This window comes from Leptopilina heterotoma, unplaced genomic scaffold (assembly GCF_015476425.1).
Source record: "Leptopilina heterotoma isolate Lh14 unplaced genomic scaffold, ASM1547642v1 Lhet_373, whole genome shotgun sequence".
In the NCBI taxonomy this organism is placed as follows: domain Eukaryota; kingdom Metazoa; phylum Arthropoda; class Insecta; order Hymenoptera; family Figitidae; genus Leptopilina; species Leptopilina heterotoma.
In genome coordinates this window covers 16,554-37,333 of record NW_025111051.1, presented here as the reverse complement: position 1 = coordinate 37,333, position 20,780 = coordinate 16,554, and the positions used below count along the sequence as shown (strand labels likewise).

At 29.4% G+C, this 20,780-nt stretch overlaps 1 protein-coding gene across 4 annotated transcripts in view; it reads left to right on the top strand.

The window, feature by feature from the left end:
• Nucleotides 1-15,805, top strand: part of LOC122505832 (myogenesis-regulating glycosidase) — a 387,127-nt gene extending 371,322 nt beyond the window's left edge. For 3 of the 4 annotated variants that reach the window (XM_043617681.1, XM_043617680.1, XM_043617679.1), the window contains one exon: nt 12,242-15,805. In XM_043617681.1, the coding sequence (XP_043473616.1) occupies nt 12,242-14,144 (1,903 nt within the window). In that variant the 3' untranslated portion in view covers nt 14,145-15,805. The remainder of the gene's footprint in view (nt 1-12,241) is intronic. The other variant, XR_006301953.1, reaches the window with a different exon arrangement.
• Nucleotides 15,806-20,780: the final 4,975 nt, after the last annotated feature.

The following is a 20,780-nucleotide window of genomic DNA, read 5'->3' as shown; positions in this document are numbered from 1 at the left end:
GTATCTTACTGATTTTTAAGATATTTTATACGTCATAGATATTTCTTCTGTCTTAAAAAAATAAGATACTTCTGTAAGTTTTTTAAAGTATCTTAAATTAAGATGTTTCTGTCTCAATAAGATGTTTAGCGATAAGATACTTGTGAATTGTAAGATGCGAAAAAAATTTAAGTTACTAAAAACTAAGATGCATAAAATGTCTTACATATAAGCCCATAGTTAACCTCAAAACTTTTTTCCCAAAAAATATGAAGAAAATGTGTACGAAGATACTTTAAGCATCTTAAATTAAGATATTTCAAATAACTTAAAAATGACTACCAAAACATCTTATTGTTAGAAATGACTACCAAAACATCTTAAATAAGATACTTCTTTTTGCAGTGCATGCAAAAAACCCATAGATACCTATGTTTAATTCAAATTTATTGATTTTAAAATTTTTATGTCCGCCATATTGGATCCGCCATTTTGAATTTTTGAAATCTGACATCAGATTCGTAATCAGCGACACAAAAAACCATTAAATACCACTGTTCATCATAATTGATTAATTTTGAAAATTGTCTTTATATATTTATTGCATACATTTATATGTTTATTGCAATATTCTTGTTATGTTGAAAAAATATGAAAAGGCGCAAAATGGCACATATTGGCGTCAAAGTAGACATGCTAAGTAATCGTTCTATAACTTGTTTTTCCAAATATTATGCGGCTCGGAGGAGCTCGACTAACTGAAAGTCGGCACTCTATTGAAAAATCCACTATTTGTTAACTTCAATGGAGCTACATTTTAAAAAATTTTATTTTTTTAAAGTAACTATTGGTTTTTTTACTTCAATATATCGATCGATGAGAAAAAATAAGTACTTATACAAAAATAATTTATTTATTTCTAGATATATTAAGTATTTCAATCAAAAACATTTTATTATTTTATCTTAAATGTTAAACTTTAAATAGTTCCAGAAGACACAATTTTTTATTATTTAACAAACCCTTTATGCAATAAATGCCTTATTTACTATTAAATACTGTGGATAAATTCTTTTGTGCATATTTGAAAGTTGAAAAATTGTATTTTTGGCCAAAATTTGACGTTCCTGGCCCACTGTGTTCTCTATGCGAAATATTCTAAATTTAATAAAAATAAACAAACGAAAAATTGAGAATATGCATTCTTTTAAACAATACTGTCGACTCACCAATATCAAAATTAACAGCGGACGGGAAGCTTCTCGAGACCGGGTCGTCTTCTCGTCCTGGACACCTTTTTCGTCGGCAATTCACAAATAAAATGTAAAAAGTTTGAAAGGGAGAAGCCCACAAAACAAAAGTCGCAGAGCGAGTCCAAAACGCAAGTGCCGGTGCTTGTCACGTTTTCTCATTAAGGGTGGAGTCCCATGACAGCGTTTTGCGTTGCGTCGTAATGGGAGAGAAAAAGATGCAAATATACGTTTGCTGCATTCTCTCTCATTACAACGCAACGCAAAACGCTGCCATGGGACTGCGTCCTAATTCGCCGGTAGCGTCGTGTTTCTTATCTAACCTGACCTACGGCGGTCGCGCGCGCCATTGTTTCGAGGCAGCGCCGAGGCGGCAATTCATTCAAATTTGAAAATTACAATTCTTAACAAAATAGTAAATTAATAATTTTCGTTCAATAAAACACTCACACATCAAACCAAATTTCATAATAACATAAAATTCTTAATTTGAATGAAATAACGTAACAATACTAGCGATAATCTAACTTCAAAACAATATTCAAAAATAAGCAAAATGAAATTCGAGGCAAAATCAAATGAGCAATTAATTAGAAAAATTGATCCAATAATTAAGTCAATTGACAAATTAATTAATTAACAGACAAAATAATCAATACTAAAATTAATAAATTTGCAAAATTGCAAAAGCAAGCAAAATAGTAAGCAAAATTTAAATTAACGCGATGTTAATCTCAAAATAGTGAAACAAGCAAAACAAAGCAAAATTAGTTTTACGCGAGCGATTTACAAATATGATGATCAGGAGCTCTTTTTCTGCTGCGGAACGATAGATTGGTAGGAGAGGTTGCCTTCCAAAGGACAAAAACCAATTTGATCAAGGCTTTCGATCTTTAAAGAAAATAGTCAACTCGGCCTAAGTTGACAAATTTGTTGGAACTTCCAACGACAATTGGTGGCAGCGACCAGAGGAAACATCATTTCACGTGAATGTGTGTGTGCGTGTCAAAACAACAAAACAGAATGGGGTTTGGTCCAAAACCAAACGCAAGGGCAGCATCCAAACAGCCAGCAATAAAATAATATCTGGTGCAACCAGTGGTTAAAATTCAGGCGTCAAACAGCCAAAAGTGCATCTTCGAACAGCTAATGTGCAGCCTCGAACAGCAAAATTTAAAAGAGCAGAAACGGCTCAAAAGTGCGGCGTCAAGCAGCCAAAAGGTCGGCGTCAAACAGCCAAATTGTCAAAAGTGTAAATGTGTGGCCTCAAACAGCCAAGCAGAGCATCGAACAGCCAGTGTGGTGAATGGTTGGACAGTTAACCTCCAAATATCCAATATTGTACCTCCTTCGGATCTCAGGGTACAAATCGAAAAGAGAATCGCTCGTGACAAACATAAAAAAAAATAAAGCAAAGCAATAAACAAAAGATAAAATAAATCGCATTTTATCGAGGTCGAGTCGCAGAGCAGAGATTTTCGCAGAAAAGTGTCCAATAGAAGAAAGCTATAATTTTTCTAAATTTTAAATTCAATTAATTTTACTCGGATGTAACGTGTAAAAATATTCACGTTACAACGTAAATTTAATCTTAATTATAATTAAAATTAGTTGTTCCCAAAAATTAATAATTTGCAGAATTATTAATTATTGTAACTTTGAAACATAATATGTCATTGCAGAAATTCGCATTTTGTTCCTGCACGCAATGACAAAAAATTCGATATTTCCGAAACTTATAGACATACCATAGATTTTGAGGTCTTGAAAGAATCGTGGAATCATGGGGAATCGAAATATTAACATTAGAAAAAATTAAAAAATACGATTTTAAACAAAAAATTTGTTTAAACAATTAAAAATAAATTTTTTTGTTTAAACAATTTTTTTCTTGGTTATATAATTTTTTTTATATGTCTCTATATAATAAGTAATGTGTGTAAAAATCATTAAAATCCATTCACTTGTCTGCGCGATATAACGTTTTCAAAATTTTTTTCAAAATTTTGAAAATCCCGTAAATCCAAAAATTGTTGATATTTTCAAAAATTACTTCTATGCATCTCATTTACATATATTCCTTTATCATTTTATCAAGTTTAATTAAAATCTAAGAACTAGGGAACAACATTGATATTTTAGGCATGATTTCACCCAAATGTAAAACTAAAACACCAATAAACACTAAAAATCTCAAACACAACGCACCACACGCTATATACGCATACGCGTATAAGATTTATGAACAAATATATATGTGGGTGATTCTACAAAAGAGGGAATTTTGATGTCTGAAGCATGTTTTGTATATTAATTTTAGAAAGAATAATTTTACTTTTAATGAAAATTGTAAATCTTAATGGTTTCTATTATGGCACAGAAAAGAACCGATGAAAAAAAATATTTTTTTGCAAAAAATACACATTATGTGCTAAATTCTCATTCGTCTGGCATGTCCCTTTGGGAGAATGACAGTTCATATTGAGAATAAATATCACTTTTCAAATGTTTTGCGGAAAATTCATACTGAATTAGTAATTTTGAATAGTTGTAGATTACTAATATGGAAATAATTATGACGTTTCTCTATATCTTATTTATAAAATATCTTCGCGAAGTTTGTCCCCTGAATTTGTTATCATTCGTCTAGCAGTGCAAAAAATGTAAAAATGATTAAAAATCAACATTCTGATGAAGTTACTGTTCGTTGTAGTTGTTAATTAAACTAAACTAAATGTGATACCAATCGGGTTTTATTGAATCTTCTAATCGATTAACCAAGATTTTTAAATTTTTGACGGAGATTGTGTTGTGACCAGACAAATTCTCATTTGTCTGGCATACATTTTTAAAAAAAATATTTTATTTTTAGGTTATTCTATAGACTTATGTTTTGTAGATTATTATTCTCTATAAGATAATAGTACTGAAGGATTTTTTCATTTTATGTTATTTTTCTATTTTTTAAACAAAAAATGCCAAATTCTCATTCGTCTGGCACTTTTGAGATAGGATGTATACTATATCACTAAAAATAGCGTAAAACTAACAATTTTCAACTATTGTTCGATTTTCTGGTCTTAAAATAATCCTAATTAAATTTACAAGAAATTGCTATAACTGAATTTTTAATTTTCATTTCGCATAAATAATTATATTGACATAAACAAACAAATGGAATAAGTATTTTTTTATATGAATAAGTTTAGCCCACTAGAATCAAAGTAGTTCTTTATTATTAGACACTTGAACTTACTTTTACAATTCTATTATTTGTGAAATTGTGCTTATAGAAACAAATAGACCATCCGTAATTTGTTATAAACAATTATTAATTAAATTATAACAAAAATTAATTAAACCGATGACTTTTATTGATCCTTGTAAAAATCGTTACTTGGGGGTTTTCGGGGTTGCTGATTAAGAACCTAATGTCAGTTTTTAAAAATTTTCAAATTCAAAATGGCGGATCCAATATGGCCGACGATTTTGGAGAAACTTAACATTTTCGTCTGAAAATCGTTATTCGGTGATTTTCTGTTTCGCTTATTACCAATCCGAGGTCAAATTTTTTCAAGTTAACCATTGTTTTTACAATTTTTTTAAACAATTTAATTATGTTTTTTAGTTCTACTACTATATTTATAGTTCATAGATGTATAAAAATAAATAAATTTTAAATAATCATAATAAATTAATTAATTACAATTTATTATTATTATTAATTATTAATTAGTTAAAAAAATTAAATAAAAATAAAGTAATAAATATTAAAAAATAAATTCAAAATTAAACTCAACCTTAAAAACTAGAGGTGAACTCAAAGTATTTAGTATTCGATTTTTTCGGGTACTCGATTTCTTTTCAGTCCTCGTAAATTTCCGTATGCATCAAGTATTCCGTATTTTAAATAATCTTGAACTATCTGATTCAAAAGTTGCGAAAATGTTGGTAACTTGTTGCTTCTGCAATGTGGATTTTTGTTCGCATTATCGCTTGGGTCTTGTGGAGTACAATTTGTCAGTATCACATCTAAATGTCGATGTTGTCTTTTAAGATACTGCTGATACAACTGATAAATCGAATTCAGAAATTGACTCTGTTGTTCTCCATGCAGATAACTCACTTGCTGGATCATCGAAAATTAAGAAAAATGAGGGATTGCAGAATAATATTTCTGTTGGTATGTAAGATTCAAACTCGAAAAAGAAAAATAAACCAAACAAAGTCGTTGCAGGATCAAAAGTCAAACAGAAACAAGAAAAATGAAAGTAAGGAGGTAAAGAAAAATCAAATAAAAAAGACTAGTGTACGAAGCAAGAAAACAAGAGAAAACAGAAAAAATGACTAAATGAATAGTCACTCTTTATAAAAATTTACATCACTCTCATTGTATTTTAATTGCTTGTGAAATGAATAACTTATTTAACGTTTAAATATATTTTACAAAATCAAATTTAATAAGAATCGAACAATTTTTTAAAAATTCTATTAACAGATGGATCAGACATTTTAAAATTAAAAAAACTGACTGCGAATTCGTAACCTGCGACACTACAAAACCCCCTAAGTAAGTAGTTTCCAATGATTTAAAAGTGAATTTTAAATATTTGTCTGCCATATTGGATCCACCATTTTGAATGTTGAAAAACTGACATTAGATTCTTAATCAGCAACCTCGTAAACCCCCAGTAACCATTTTTATAAAAATCCATTCATTAATTTTTATGTTAATGTGAATTTTCTTGACACGATTTTAATTCTCTGGATAAATTGTTTATAAATAACCATAACTTTTGTCATTTTTAATATTTTGTCTGGCCACTTATGGATGTCTTTATTAGTACCATTAACTTGACGTTACTTCAGATTCGTAATCTGCGTTTTCTTGAAATCCATTAATTTTTTAACTTTGAAGTCCGCCATATTGGATCCGCCATTTTGAATTTTTAAAAACTAACTTCAGATTTGTAATCAGCAACCCTAAAAACCTTTAGATACAAAGTTGTATCAAATTCCATTAAATTGTATAATTTGATGTCCGCCATATTGAGTCCGCCATTTTGAATTTTTGCAATCTGACTTCAAATTAAAAATCATCGACTTAAAAAAACTATCAAACATACAGTTGTGTAACCATTTATCGAAATAATTTTCCACAAAGAGTTCCGTTTAGCCGATTTCGCGATTATAATCACCATGTTCACGGGCTTTAACTATGAAAATCTCAAAAAGGGGCAAGAAGGGGCAAGATGTGTATGTCACATATGAAAGATAACCTATCAGTGAACATTTCCTCATAAACAACTTTTTAAGGAATTCTAAGGAAATTAAGTTTTGTCAATTTGAATTTTGTAATGTACAAGTCTCCAACACTTACCTTTAAGGGCGTTTTAAAATAAAAATATTGTGAATATAGCAAAGTTTATTGCACTATTTTACAGTCTACTTATCAAACCTTTAAACCAATATTCGTTTGATTTAAATGTAACGATTTAGAAGGTCACTACATACATTTCATTGAAGCTTTGATTTTTACGACAAAACCAGCTATGCGTGACTCTTGGCATTTCACGAGTTTAAACATCAACATAAATTTTTTTATCGGTTTATATAAGCAAAAACGTATGGTTTAGATACCATAGAATATAATTCCACAAAAAAAAAATTATTTGAAGACTTTGATTTTTTGACTTTTGTCCACCTAGATTCGGGTTTCAGACCACTGTGAGATGCCAAACTTCACCTCATCATTAAGTCTGCGCGCGGAAATTGTTTGACAAATTTTGACGTCTCTATGTCAAAGCTGCCCTCAAACTTGACCTAAATTTTGAGGGTAGCTGGAATTCTTTGTCAAATTTTGATGTGAAGGTTAAAACTGCCCTTAAAATTGACCTAAATTTTGAGGGTAGCGGGAATTCTTTGTCAAATTTTGACGCCTAGGTCAAAACTGCCCTCAAGATTGACCTATATTAACGTAATGTGAGGCCGTTATTTATCCTCTTTTTGACCTACAGGTCAAAAAATAGGTCAAATTAGACATAGATTTTGACGTAATGCGAGGTCGTTATTTATCCTCTTTTTGACCTATAGGTCAAAAAATAAGTCAATTTTGACATAAGTTTTGACGGCCCCTTTGGGATAGGGCGCCCTTACAGAATCTTGAAACAGCGGTGACAGCGGTGACAGCGGCGACAGCGATATATTTTTGTAATATAGGGAGATAGATATATATATATATATATAAGATTACATTGCAGGAAATTTCATGGAAATTTAAGAAACTCGTCCGGAAAAATTCGGGAATTTCTTAGTTCTATTACGGGAAGTTGAGGGCGCTCACTCTGGCAACACTGACTACAACTCCGGCCATATTAAAAATTTAAAAATAATTTTAACTGTTTTGAAAAAATAATTCTGTGTAAATAAAGTAAAAAGGCCAAATTATTTATGATTTTATTTCTGAATTATTTTTTCAAAACAAATTATAAAAAAAGTTTATATTCATAAACTTTTTTTATAAATAGTTTATAAATATAAATTTATTGAAAAAAATTAATATTTTACTTTTCAGTTGTTCATTTTTTATTTTTATTAAATTTAATAATAACAATTTAACATAATTGTCTAATTTTGTAAATAATAAATTATTTAAACAAATTAAAATTATAAACAAAATTTAAACTTTAATCTCAATAATAATCCCAGTAAAAAAAAACTAATTCAAACGGATTGAAATGAATTAAAATTTTTGGTAGAAAGCGGGATTCATTCAAGCTCTTTGTATATTCGATTGAATTCGATTCAATTTGCCTGAAGTTGTGCAAACGAATTCGCATTCGTAAGAAATGATCAAGGCATGCATTGAATTCGTGCTGACAATTTAAAAAAAATTAAAGGCCCCAAAACTTGTCCATTGAATTAGTATGAATAGAAGGTTTGGAAGTTCAATACAGTTTTACGAATTCAGGAAAATTGCAACATAGCTCCAATTTGTATTTGTCACATAGCGGGATTGACTGAAACTCTTTGTAAATTCTTTTTAATTTATTTCAATTAGTTTTTGTTTACTGGGATTTGGTTCCTATTAAAATACTATTATACTTCTTACTATGAATAAAAAATTATTAAAAAATTACCACGTAATTTAAGAATTACGTAAAATGTTAAATGCAATAAGTAAAGTAATTTAATTTAATTATTAAAAATTTAGTTTTATTTATTTTATTTCAATTTATTATTTCTAACGTATCCCTATTTTTTTCTCATCTTTGACTCAATAATTGTATGTCTGAATGATACTGAGATATTAATACTTTACTGTACACATGTGTCGTTAGCATAGTGGTTAGAGCGTTAGTCTGTTAGTCCGTCGGTCGTAGGTCGTAGGTTCGATTCCCCTCGTCAGCAATTTTGTTTATTTTCATAGGTTTGCGATATTTCTAGATTCCAATCGTTAGGTACTAAAATATGCAAATCTAATGCACACTTACTGTAATTGTTTATTATTTAATTTTTAAATGTTATAAACAATTTTTTTCTACTTCATTTACTATATCCATATTGTTAGTCTCCATCTTTAATACAATTTCTTTAAGAAGAGAAATATTTTATGAATAATAACTATTTATTAATATTATTTACCATTTTCTTGTTAAATTATTTATAATTATGAATTTACGACTAATTAATAACAATACGGCATTTATTGCGGCAATATTCTCGGCAGCACCAGACGGCGTTATCATCCCAGTGTCATGCCAGTGCTGGCTCTCAGCCTTGCCGCCAGTGCTGCCAGTGCTGGCGCAGTACTACGCCAGTTGTAAATTTCCCATTGGGGTGGTATTAGTGTGCATGAACCGCATTCTAAAGTAGAAAAACTATACAAAATAACCTAAATGTGTTGTTTAAGAATTAAAAGTAAACTTGTGAAATAAAAGTTTATGTAAATAATTTATAATATGTAAATAATTTATAATGGATAAATTTTACATGTTTGTGTTATTTTTGTGAATGAATCATGTAAACAATATAAATTTTTTCAATTTAATCTTCGTTTCACTTTTTCTGTCTGTTCACACTTTAAAGTTAGTTTTTGTGTATGCTTTTGTTTTTTTCTTTACAAAATATTGTTTCACAAATTGAAAGTATGCAATTTTTTAAGATTTAAAATAAAATAATATTTAAAATTATAAAATTACAAAAAATTTTGATTTAACAAATAAATTTTCTTTATTATATATGCTTTTTTTGCAAAAATAGGAAATATATCCCTTTATTATGCATATTTTTTATTTTTCAATAACAATATTGTTCACAAACTGATTATTTTCTTTAAAGAAAAATATTACATATTCCAGTTTCTTAACATTTTGTAGAAAATTCTTAATTTACAAATGCTTTAATAATATTAAAAGTTTTTTATAAATAAGGGAAAAAAATGTTGATAAATTCGTCAATTATACAAATTTTAATTGAAAATAGATTTGAAAGTTTTTAAAAAATAAAGAAAAAAACTTTAATCAAAAAAATGTTGTTACATTTATTTACGAATTTCTTTAATTGTAAAATTATTCGTAATAATATCAGTAACTTCTATTTAAATAAATATTTGATTGTTATTATTTTTTCATTATTTTATTATTTTTAAAAATAATTTAATTTTTGTAATCATTTTGTAACGTACGTCTACAAAATTCAATGTATTTAGTGTTTTCAACTAAAATTCTTTTATAAATTCATTATTTTTAATAATTAATTAAATATGTATTGCCAAATTTAACTAATTTCAAAAGAATTTGAATTATCAAAATTTTTCAAAAATAAAAAATTTTATAAAATTTTAAATTAAATTCGTTCAAAATTAAAATTTTTTTAAATTTCGAATTGAAACCGCTTAAAGTCAATTTGTTTATGAAAATTGTAAACGCAAAATTGAATTGATTTTGAAATATATTTAAATGAACGGATAACTATTTGTATTTTTTTCATATGTCAAGTTCTCTTCCTCCTCAATTATGATTGGCAGATAAGTATTTGGAAACGACGGCAACAATTTATGAATGTCGCACACGGAAATTTTCGAACAACCTATCTCGAACGGTCATTGAGAATAGACTTTCAGAGTCGCATGCGACATTAACCATTCGACATTTTACGCATGCGAGAATTGTCGAATGCTTTCGAGAATACAGACCCAGAACTGTGCGTAAATGCGTCGTGCACAACGATACGCCTATGGCTGTTTTCGGCGTTCACTCGGCGTTAACACCAAGTTAATTCCTATTGGATAGTTCAAACAGAATGTTAATAAATATTATTGCTGATTGGACTTTCGTTACCTTGGTGTTAATACTGGGTAAACGCCGAAAACAGCCTATATATTTCAACCATGGGTGTGAGTGCGCCATTACAATTATTTTACCAATTACATTTCTTATGAATATTTTGTACTATATTGTTTGTTATTGTTATAAACAAATTAAATTAACAAAATGTAAGGAATTTTTTACTAAGTCCATGTGGACATTTGCTTTGATCCCTCCTCCCCCATCGTGGACAATCGTGGATTTTTGACGAACCCACCCTCCCCCCAAAACTGCCCACGTGTTATATGAACGACCCCTAACCCCTAACTAGGACACTATTTTGTTTATGATAGTTTCATAAACAAAATATAACTTGTAGAAAAATATGAGTCATAGAAAGATCTATTTTTACATTCTCATCATATGAGAAAGTATTAGTTTTGGTCGAAAATTGACTTTTGCTAATTTCATGAAATCTTGACGTTTTGGGGTCCCCTGAACCCAAAAAACATGGTCCGGCGATGGTGTCTGTCTGTCTGTCTGTAGACCAAAAATTTTGTTCCCACGATAACTCTTGAAAAACTTATCCGATCGTTTTTAAATTTAACACACTTAAAGTTGGTGCAAAAATGAAGGACAAGTTCGTTAACCAGCCATTTTCGTTAAAAAATACAAAAACTACAGTACTTTCAAAATTTTGAAAAATTAATTTTTTCAAATTTTTTCTTTTAGAATCGCTTGATATTGTCAGTTTTTAAAAATATTTATCTTTTTGACAATTTGTTTAAACAATTTTGAGATTAATAAATGAAAGTAAAAGATACTTCCTGTCAATCGTAACTAATAATAATTGTAGATGAAAATAATATCACCAATTTCGTGTTAAAGAAAAGAAAAATTGTCAATAAATAAATTGTTTATAACAATAAATTTTACTAGTATGCACTTGCATATTATAAATATAGTAAATTATAGTAAATTTAATCGGTAAAGTTACATAATAATAAAAAAACAGCTTTTGTTCATTTATTTGTTTATAACAAAGGCAATAACTTTTTAAACAAAATAGTTAATGCCTGAAAACATTCTTAGAACAGTTATATTGTTTTTGGTTATTATTAGTACTATAGTAGACTTTCGTAAGTAACAGTATTTGTTTAAAGTCAAGAAATTTCTGTTTTTTTATGTCACCTTTAATAAACAGCTAACGGAATTTTTCTTTTTGAAATAAAAAACGTACGTTTTATGTAGAATTATCTTTAATTTAAAAAAAATGTTGTCCATTGGTTAAAAATCAATTTGTCCTACGACGTGCTTTTAGCCCCATACGCCTACTCGGTTTTGACCCAGCTATCCCTATCTACTATTCTTATTGTTTCTTATTTATTCTAAATTTTAATTATTATCAGGAAGTGTTAACTTTAAAATTATTCGCACATGACACGTCGTTGCAGTGTAATGGATTTATGCATCCAACGGAATAATAGTGACAGGTATTGAATTTCTTATTTCATTCATCCTACACACTGCAAAGTTGCTTTTGAGATCGCGCGTCTGGTACCAAAACGTGTATATAATAATATTATAATTTTTACAAGTTGCAATTTTGTTGGTCCGCCTGTCTCGTAAATTTCTTGTTTTTAAATTACCCTATTCATTAAGTTGTTTTTTACTCACTAGGATTAATGCATTTTCTTGTTTCAGGTTCAATAATAATGAAAGATTGATGCACATCTACAATCGAGCCGGATCCGAAATCATAGCCGCTCGTTTAGGTTTAGGAATCTCATCAGAAAGTGGAGTATTCGAGTGTCTACCGCAGCACCGAAAACGGAAATCAGTATGCCTTGAATGGCTGGACCAAACCCGACTTTATTTATCTCATGGCGAACGCGATTCAATGGACTGCTATAAATTCATTTGGCAAAGTCTCAGTCCTTCATTCAATCCCAAGGATTGCTTTGACTGGTCACATAATCGTGGTCATTGGTACGGAGGCGGACAAATACAGAACATGGCCTATCCACTCGAGCAAGGCAAACTTGACCTAAGTCCCTTCATAACTGGTGACATTCAAAAGCATCCTTTCGGCAATGTTCTCAAGCGTTATTTTCTTAATTCAAAAGGTGCCACAATTCTTGTCGACCCAGACACACCACTCTATGTCTCAATCAATGCGAATCGTACCAAAGAATTTTGCCTACAAGCAAAATATGATAACTTTGCCTACATCAATCATCCCACTCCACTACCATCATTAAGCTACTCGATTTGTGCCACTGACAATATGAAAAATCTCCACTCCACAATGGCGGAAAAAACACTCTGGGATGGTTTAACACCTGATGAACTTCATGCAGTTCATACACTTCTTACCGAACCAGTTTGGCAAATATCACCTACAAATGAAGCGGCGATCTATAATTACACCGAGGATGTTATACTTCTGGGTTTTTTGCGCCAGGGACATGTTCTACTCAGTGAAGAGTGGCAGGCACATCCTGGTGATTTTGTTCTCGATGAGACACGATTCCCTTCAATGGAGGAGACGATAAATATAATGCACCGAAGAGGTTTTCGAATCGTCTTTTCGATACAGCCGTTCATCTCGACAGAATCACAGAATTTTCAGGACGCTGTGACTAATCGTCTTCTGATTTCTGAGAGGGGCAGTGATCCCAGAATACCAGCATTGACGAGGTATAAAAACATTAGCAGTGCTGGAGTTCTAGACATAACCAATAACAAAACTCTCCCTTGGTTGATGAGCAAACTTGAGAACCTCATTTCCAAATATCATGTGGACTCCTTCTATCTCGATATAGGAACCGCTCATGATATGCCCCAGTATTATAAGTGTGAATACCCACTCACGAATCCCGATCACTATAAGACCATATTCAGCAAAGCGATTTTGAACTCAGTGCCTGTAATTGGAGTTTCTGGTGCGATCTCGAGACCCAAAGCACCTGTCTTCGTTTCCTTACCACCATTCCCTTCGTCTTGGAAGGCAATCAAAACTGTCATTCCAACAATATTAAGTTATGGAATGATTGGATATCCTTTCATCATGCCTGGTGCTGTAGGTGGCGATGTTGCCTTGCCAATGTCAGATAACAATCCCGATAATGATTTTGAAGTCAGCCTACCAGACAAAGAGCTCTACGTCCGGTGGTTGCAATTATCAACTTTTTTACCCGTAATTAGATTTACCCATTTGCCAAGTAAATATGCCGATTCAGAGGTTCTTGATATGGCCCGGCAATTAACGATTCTGCGTCAGAAGACCGTAACCCCTTTGCTAAAGAAATATGCAAACAATACCTTGGACACTGGTCTACCGATCATCAGACCATTGTGGATGCTGGATCCAACGGATCCAGCGTGTCACGTTGTCGTTGATGAATTTTCAGTTGGTGAAGAGTTGATAGTTGCACCGATTTTATACTCCGGAAGTCGGCAAAGAGAAGTTTATTTACCAGCCGGTGTCTGGAGAGACGGTATCGATGGGAGTCTTCGAAAGGGATCAAGATGGATACACAATTATAAGGTTCGAGACGTACAGATTGCTTATTTTGTCAAAATGCCCGACAATACCAGATTTTGACGATCTCCTAAAGGATTTACGTTACTACATGATTTCTTGAAACTGCTATAAGGAAGAAAAAACTTTCTACATCAATGAGAAACTAATTGCAAAAGTAAGAATTCTATTCTAAAGGAAGAGTTTTAGAAAAGCAGGAATCACCAAATAGAATATACTTCCAAAAAGAAGTTGACATTCGAAAAGGAAAAGTGTAAGTTAGTAAAGATTACAATATTTATAGAACTTAACATTTTAAATAGAGAAATATAATTTTGTTAAGTCGAAGTAAAAATTTAAAATGTGAATAATTTAAAAAGAATTTTATCTAAGATTAAAACTGTAAGGAAGAGTACCAAATAAATATTCAATTCTGAAAGAAAAGTTTAAATACAAGTGAATAAATATATTGTATAAGATAAATTTGAAACAAAGAATTAAATGGGCAAAAATAAATTAAATTCTTTTAGGATTAGGCTAATTTACAAGCACACATGTTTTGTTTGGTAATATAAACTTTAAATTTCGAATGTCATAAAGTGACGAGTCATATAAAATATTTTTTGTGATGTCGATTTTATACTGAAAAAAATGTATTTCTGTTATTGTCATAATTATGGCTCATTCTAACATATTGTATTTGTAGATATGGTACGGATATGCAGTGTAGCCTAGCCATACGTATGCGAGAAACAGTATTATGTACATGAACTACACCAATACTGTATTTAAAGAACACCAATACTTTATGCTTAGTTCAGACTATACTTGTATGTCAGTCTTAAGAACATCATTTTTTTCAGTGCAGCCAAGTGCGAAACTTAGTGTGATATTTACATTTTAGTGCATTTATTCATTACATTATAATTAAAAACATTTTTTCCATTTGTAATTTTAAGGAGATTATGGAAATAGAAATTTATTAACATATTAATTCATGTTTTCATATCATTATTAGTTTTCTTATAAATATAATTATTTAAATTTAGATGTAATTTTTATTTAAAGTAAATTCATGATCTTAGTGAAATAAAATTAACAACATAAAGAACTTCCTGTTGACGTGTTTTTGGATACTTTGGAGTTCTGCATCGATAATGCTTATTGTTGTTTCAATGATGGTTTTTATAAACAAATATTTGGAACTCCAATGGGATAATGACCTCCATTATCTGGTGTTGCAGCGTATATCTAGTAATGGAGAGACTTAAAACTGATGTTTTAAAAAAATTGGATTTCCAATATGTTTTCTTATTTAGATATGTGGATGATATTATCACGTGTGTCCACAAGAATAATTTTAATAAGTTTAATAACTTATTATAAATATTTTAATAGTTATAATGAAAATGTACAATTTACCATCGAAATTGAAAATTGCATTGGCTTTTTAGATACTCTCCTCATTAGAGAAGATAACTGTATAATCACAAACTGGTGATACCAGTGATATCATAAAGGAACTTTTTCTGAAAGATATTTAAACTTCAACTCAAAAGTTTCTATTAAGGATAAAATTTCTATTATTTTTGGCTTAAGGTAAAAGCACCGGTACTTGGCCACTTTTAAAATAGTAGCAAATTTAGCAACGATTTTTACAAAGATAATAAAGTTTTACTTGACAAAATTTTCATATTTCGTTTGTGTTATGATTAAAGGACTCAAATAAAAGAAATTCGTCTAAATTTTTATTTTAGTTAAATATAAATCTAGACAATAAATAATTCCTTCTTTACCGTTATAGTTGGACATGCCATTTTAGGGGGTCCAGTAGTTGGACATAGTATAGAACGGTGTGTAAAGTGATTTACTTCACGCACCGAAATTTACTTTACGCACTGAAATTTTTTCACACACTATAAGACCATATAAAACCACAAAATTAAAAAAAAGTTGTTTAATGATGTTTTACACGATCTTCGATTAAGTTTATAAGTTATTTTTCTCTGTACAATTGAAATTATTCTAATAAAGAGTTTTTATTGGCTTAACTTTTTTCACTTTCGGTTTCACACCGCGTATGGCGCTGAGGCTAGAGCCCCATGGTAGCGTTTTGCGTTGCGTTTTGTAACTAGGCAATGAGTGCAAATAGAGCAAACCTATATCTGTATCTCTCTCACACTTATGGCCTAGTTACAAAACGCAACGCAAAACGCTGTCATGGGACTGCACCCTGATCGTTGATTGGTCAATAATCTTATAGAGATATTATCAGCCAATGAAAAACTGTTACTAGAAAATTTACTAGACCTTACTAGAAAAGTTAGTTACCTATCTATCTACTGAGCATTGATAGTTCATGTTTTGTATTGACATGATTGACATCGTCACAATCTGTTCAAAATATTGACAGGTCATTTGTGTAAAGTGTTCAATTGAAAATGATGGACATAGGTTCCGATCATTCCGATAAAATGGAATTTACCCCTCCAGAACTTGCAACAGCAGCTAAAACTGCATCAGAAAATGTGTTGCCTGAAAAGTCAAAGAAAATTTATAACGCTGCTGTGATAAATTTAGGGCTTGCAATCCCACACTATCGTCAATCCCGCGGGACTAGAATGCGGGATAACTCTCAATCCTGCGGGATCCCGCATCATTTTATGTTATTAGCTATATTCTAATTTTTTAATAATTATTAGATAAAATTTTATTAAAACGTTTTATTTATTCAATTGAATACATTGTTACAATGACTTAGAGCCAATTTGAAATCTAAATTTTTATTTAAAAATTTTTTTTAAACTATTGAAATCCTATTTTTGAAGAAATTTTTATATAAGTTTGGCTATGTCTATAAATAAATTTTTTATTATTGCACAACTTCACTTGTTAAACTAAGTTTGAATGTAAATTAAGTATTTTTAAATTAACGTAAATTTTTCCATTAAATGGAAGTTTCTAATTTTCATTTTGAAAATAAGATCTTAAGAAACAAAGAGTATCGATGGTATTATCTGCTAAACTACTTCTAAGTTTATTACAGAGATATTCTGCGGCAGAAAATCCTCGTTCAGATTCCACACTAGTTGGTGTAACAGTCATTAATAATGTTCTTAAAAGATTCAACTTAACCCATCCCTAGTAGAAATTTGTCCTAGTTATTATAACGGAACTGTCCAGTCGCGCTTGAAATTGTCTAGTTACTTTACAAGCCAACTGGCTAATAACTGGAATGGAGTGTCACGCTTTTTTCATCAAGTTATTATCTAGCCCAACTTTATAAATTCTGGTCAACGGTTCTGTAGAAAAACTAGACAAATTAATTCTTTTAAAATACTGAAAATTTGTATAATATTAAGATTTACTGTAGTCAACACATTTATTTCATGCAATTAATATAAAATTTCTATTTAGCACCAAAGAAATTCAATAAAAAATATTTTTGGAAAATTTCTGTATCCATTATGATATATACATAATAAATGGAATAGAATAAAAAATTATAAAATATTTTATAATTTTTAATTAATTAGTTAAATTATTATATAAAAATAATGTAAATAGTAAATTATTACATATAATTTTCTACATTACTTTTTGATTTTTAATTCAATTAAAAAAAATTCTAAATTCGAATATCCTAAATATTTACTGTTTTCAAACAACTTTCATTTTTTTAATGTACTATTATTAACAATAACACTGAATCAAATATTTTTTATTAGTATAAACAATTATAATCTATATAAACCTTAAAACGATAACGCAATTTCACCGAAAAAATCTTGGGGAGTAACGAGGAGCGAACCTGGGTCCCGCTGGACTAAAGTACCCAGGCGCGAAGTGACGCCGAGTTCAGGCTTTATAAAGATTGGCCGAGCATTGGTCAACATTGATTGAGCATGAGTGAATCAGCGAGAGCAGGAATGATCGAAGCTTTAATGTAACACCGATTCCAGACTGCAGCGCGAGCCTTGATTCAGCATTGGACACCAATGCTCAATCAATGCTGCGGAAGCCTAATGCAGGACTGAAACGAGACTGCTTCCACTGTTCCCAAATTTACTCGTTTCTCACTTTTATTCAATATAATGTGAATATATGAATTATTAATAATAATAATAAATATTATTGTTATTATTTTAATTCATGTATGTGTATATATATATTTAATGACAATAAGTTACTATTATAATAATTATATTATTTCCATATAAATAATATATTACTAACAATAAATGTCATTTGAAATAGTAATACTAAAAAAATAATTTTAGTAAAAAAATACAATTTTTCTGTTAATCGATACATTTTTTTCTTGATTTTTTAACAGACTTTTATAACATTATTTGCAAACCATGTTCACATTTTTTATTCACAACACAACAAACAATTTTATTATTTTATATGACGCTTAAAACAAAGAATGAAAAATATTCGCTCGCATGTGGTATCGAACTCACGCCCCCCGCCCCTAACGCATACCGGAAGTATCTAACGCACGCATTTAAACCGCTCGGCCACAAAAGGCTGGAAGGCTTCTCGCCTAATCTACTATATCAATGCCAGTGCCGTCACTCAATATTGGTTCAGCATGGGACACCAGTGTTCGTCCCATGCTCGATTCAAGACTCGGTCAATCTTGATACTATATTCAGTTTCTTTATTACCCTGTGCACTGTACAATATTATCTATAAATATTTATAAATTATTTAATATTAAAATATTTTTTATGATAATTTTATAAGTTAAATTATATATATATTTTTTTTCTTGTACAGTGTCAAATTACTATTTTCAAAGTTCAAGAGTTTCGTTTATCTGAAAAATTTTTAGTGAAAAAAATGTTCATGAGGTAGTAATAAATATTTATGCTTAGTAGTTTTACACTAGGATTAACTGTTTAGTAAATATTATCAAAAAACTATTTTTTGTCAAACGCGCGCGACTAAACACAAATAACCTTGAAACTCCAGCATTACCAACTCAACATATACGTTAAACTCTTGAGTTGGCAATGCTAAAGTCTCAAGGTTATTTGTATTTAGTCGCACGCGTTTGACAAAAAATAGTTTTTTGATAATATTTACTAAACAGTTGATCCTAGTGTACAACTACTAGGCATAAATATTTATTACACCCTAATGAACATTTTTTTCACTGAAAATTTTTCAGAAAAACGAAACTCTTGAACTTTGAAAACAATAATTTGACACGTGCAAGAAAAAAATAATAATATATAATTTAACTTTATTTATATGAATCTTATATAATTAATAGTAATAAATAATATAATAATAACAATATAAAAATAATTATTATTATTATTATTATTATTATTATTATTATTATTATTATTAATAATTAATATAAATATTATACACTAAATAAATATTAATATTTATTTACAAATTGATATCTTAATAATAATAATTAATAATAATTTTTAAATAGTATACAAAATTATCATAAAAAATATTTTAATATTAAATAATTTATAAATATTTATATCTAATATTGTTAAGTGCACACGGTAATAAATAAACTATCAAGATTGATTCAAGCTTGAATAAAGATGGGATGTTTAAGCTTTACTCACAAAGATTGACCGAGTCTTGAATCGAGCATGGGACGAACATTGGTGTCCCATGCTGAACCAATATTGAGTGACAATGATATAAAGACTGCTTCAACTCTGGGTTACCCATGCTGGGCGTTCAAGACTCAATCAAGCTTCAACCCATCGTCAGCATTGGTCTTTCGCGCCTGGGTAATTGTATAATTGTATAATTAGTATAATTATACAATTAAGTATAATTGTATAAACAATTATAATCTATATAAACCTTAAAACGATAATGCAATTTCACCGAAAAAATCTTGGGGGGTAACGAGGAGCGAACCTGGGTCCCGCTGGACTAAAGTCGCACCGCTTAACGAACACAGCCGTTCAACGCAATGGATACTGAGAATTAATAACCACTGCACATATGTTTCAGTTCAGTGCCGTAACTAGAGATTTTAAGCATTGGTATATACTTTTAATATTTTCTATGTAATAAAACATTTTAGATGATTTTTTAATTATTATAACTTTTTAGTAATTTAATTTGCAACGTTAACAATTAACAAATAAATTGATTACTGTAATTAAATTTTAAATTATTTTTATTAATTTATTATAAATTATTATAAATATTTATTAATTAATTTTATTATTTAATATGATTAATTGATTATTAATTAATAATAATAAATTCATTAAATTTTAATTAATAGAAAATTATAATTAAACTAAAATGGAATTTAAAAAAATTAATTTTTAAATAATTTTATTATTTTTATATTTATTATAAATGATTGTAAATATTTATTAATTTATTTTATTAATTATTAATGTTATTAATTAATTTTATTGATTGATATTATTAATTTATAATAATAAATTAATTAAATTTTTAATTAATAACAAATTAAAATGAAAGGTTTTAAAATATTGGAAAGAATAAGAACAAATTTATCTCTAGCAAATAATCAGTCGAGCTGTCTAGTTATTAGACATTATTGCAGTGTCATCGACACGACAAACTTAGAACTATAATTTCTAGGAGTACTTTAAAGTAACATTAAAAAAACTAGACAGAAGTTATGTCTAGCCAATATCAAATTCAACTTGAATCTTTGACGAAGACCGTTGGTCAGTAACTTTACAGTTA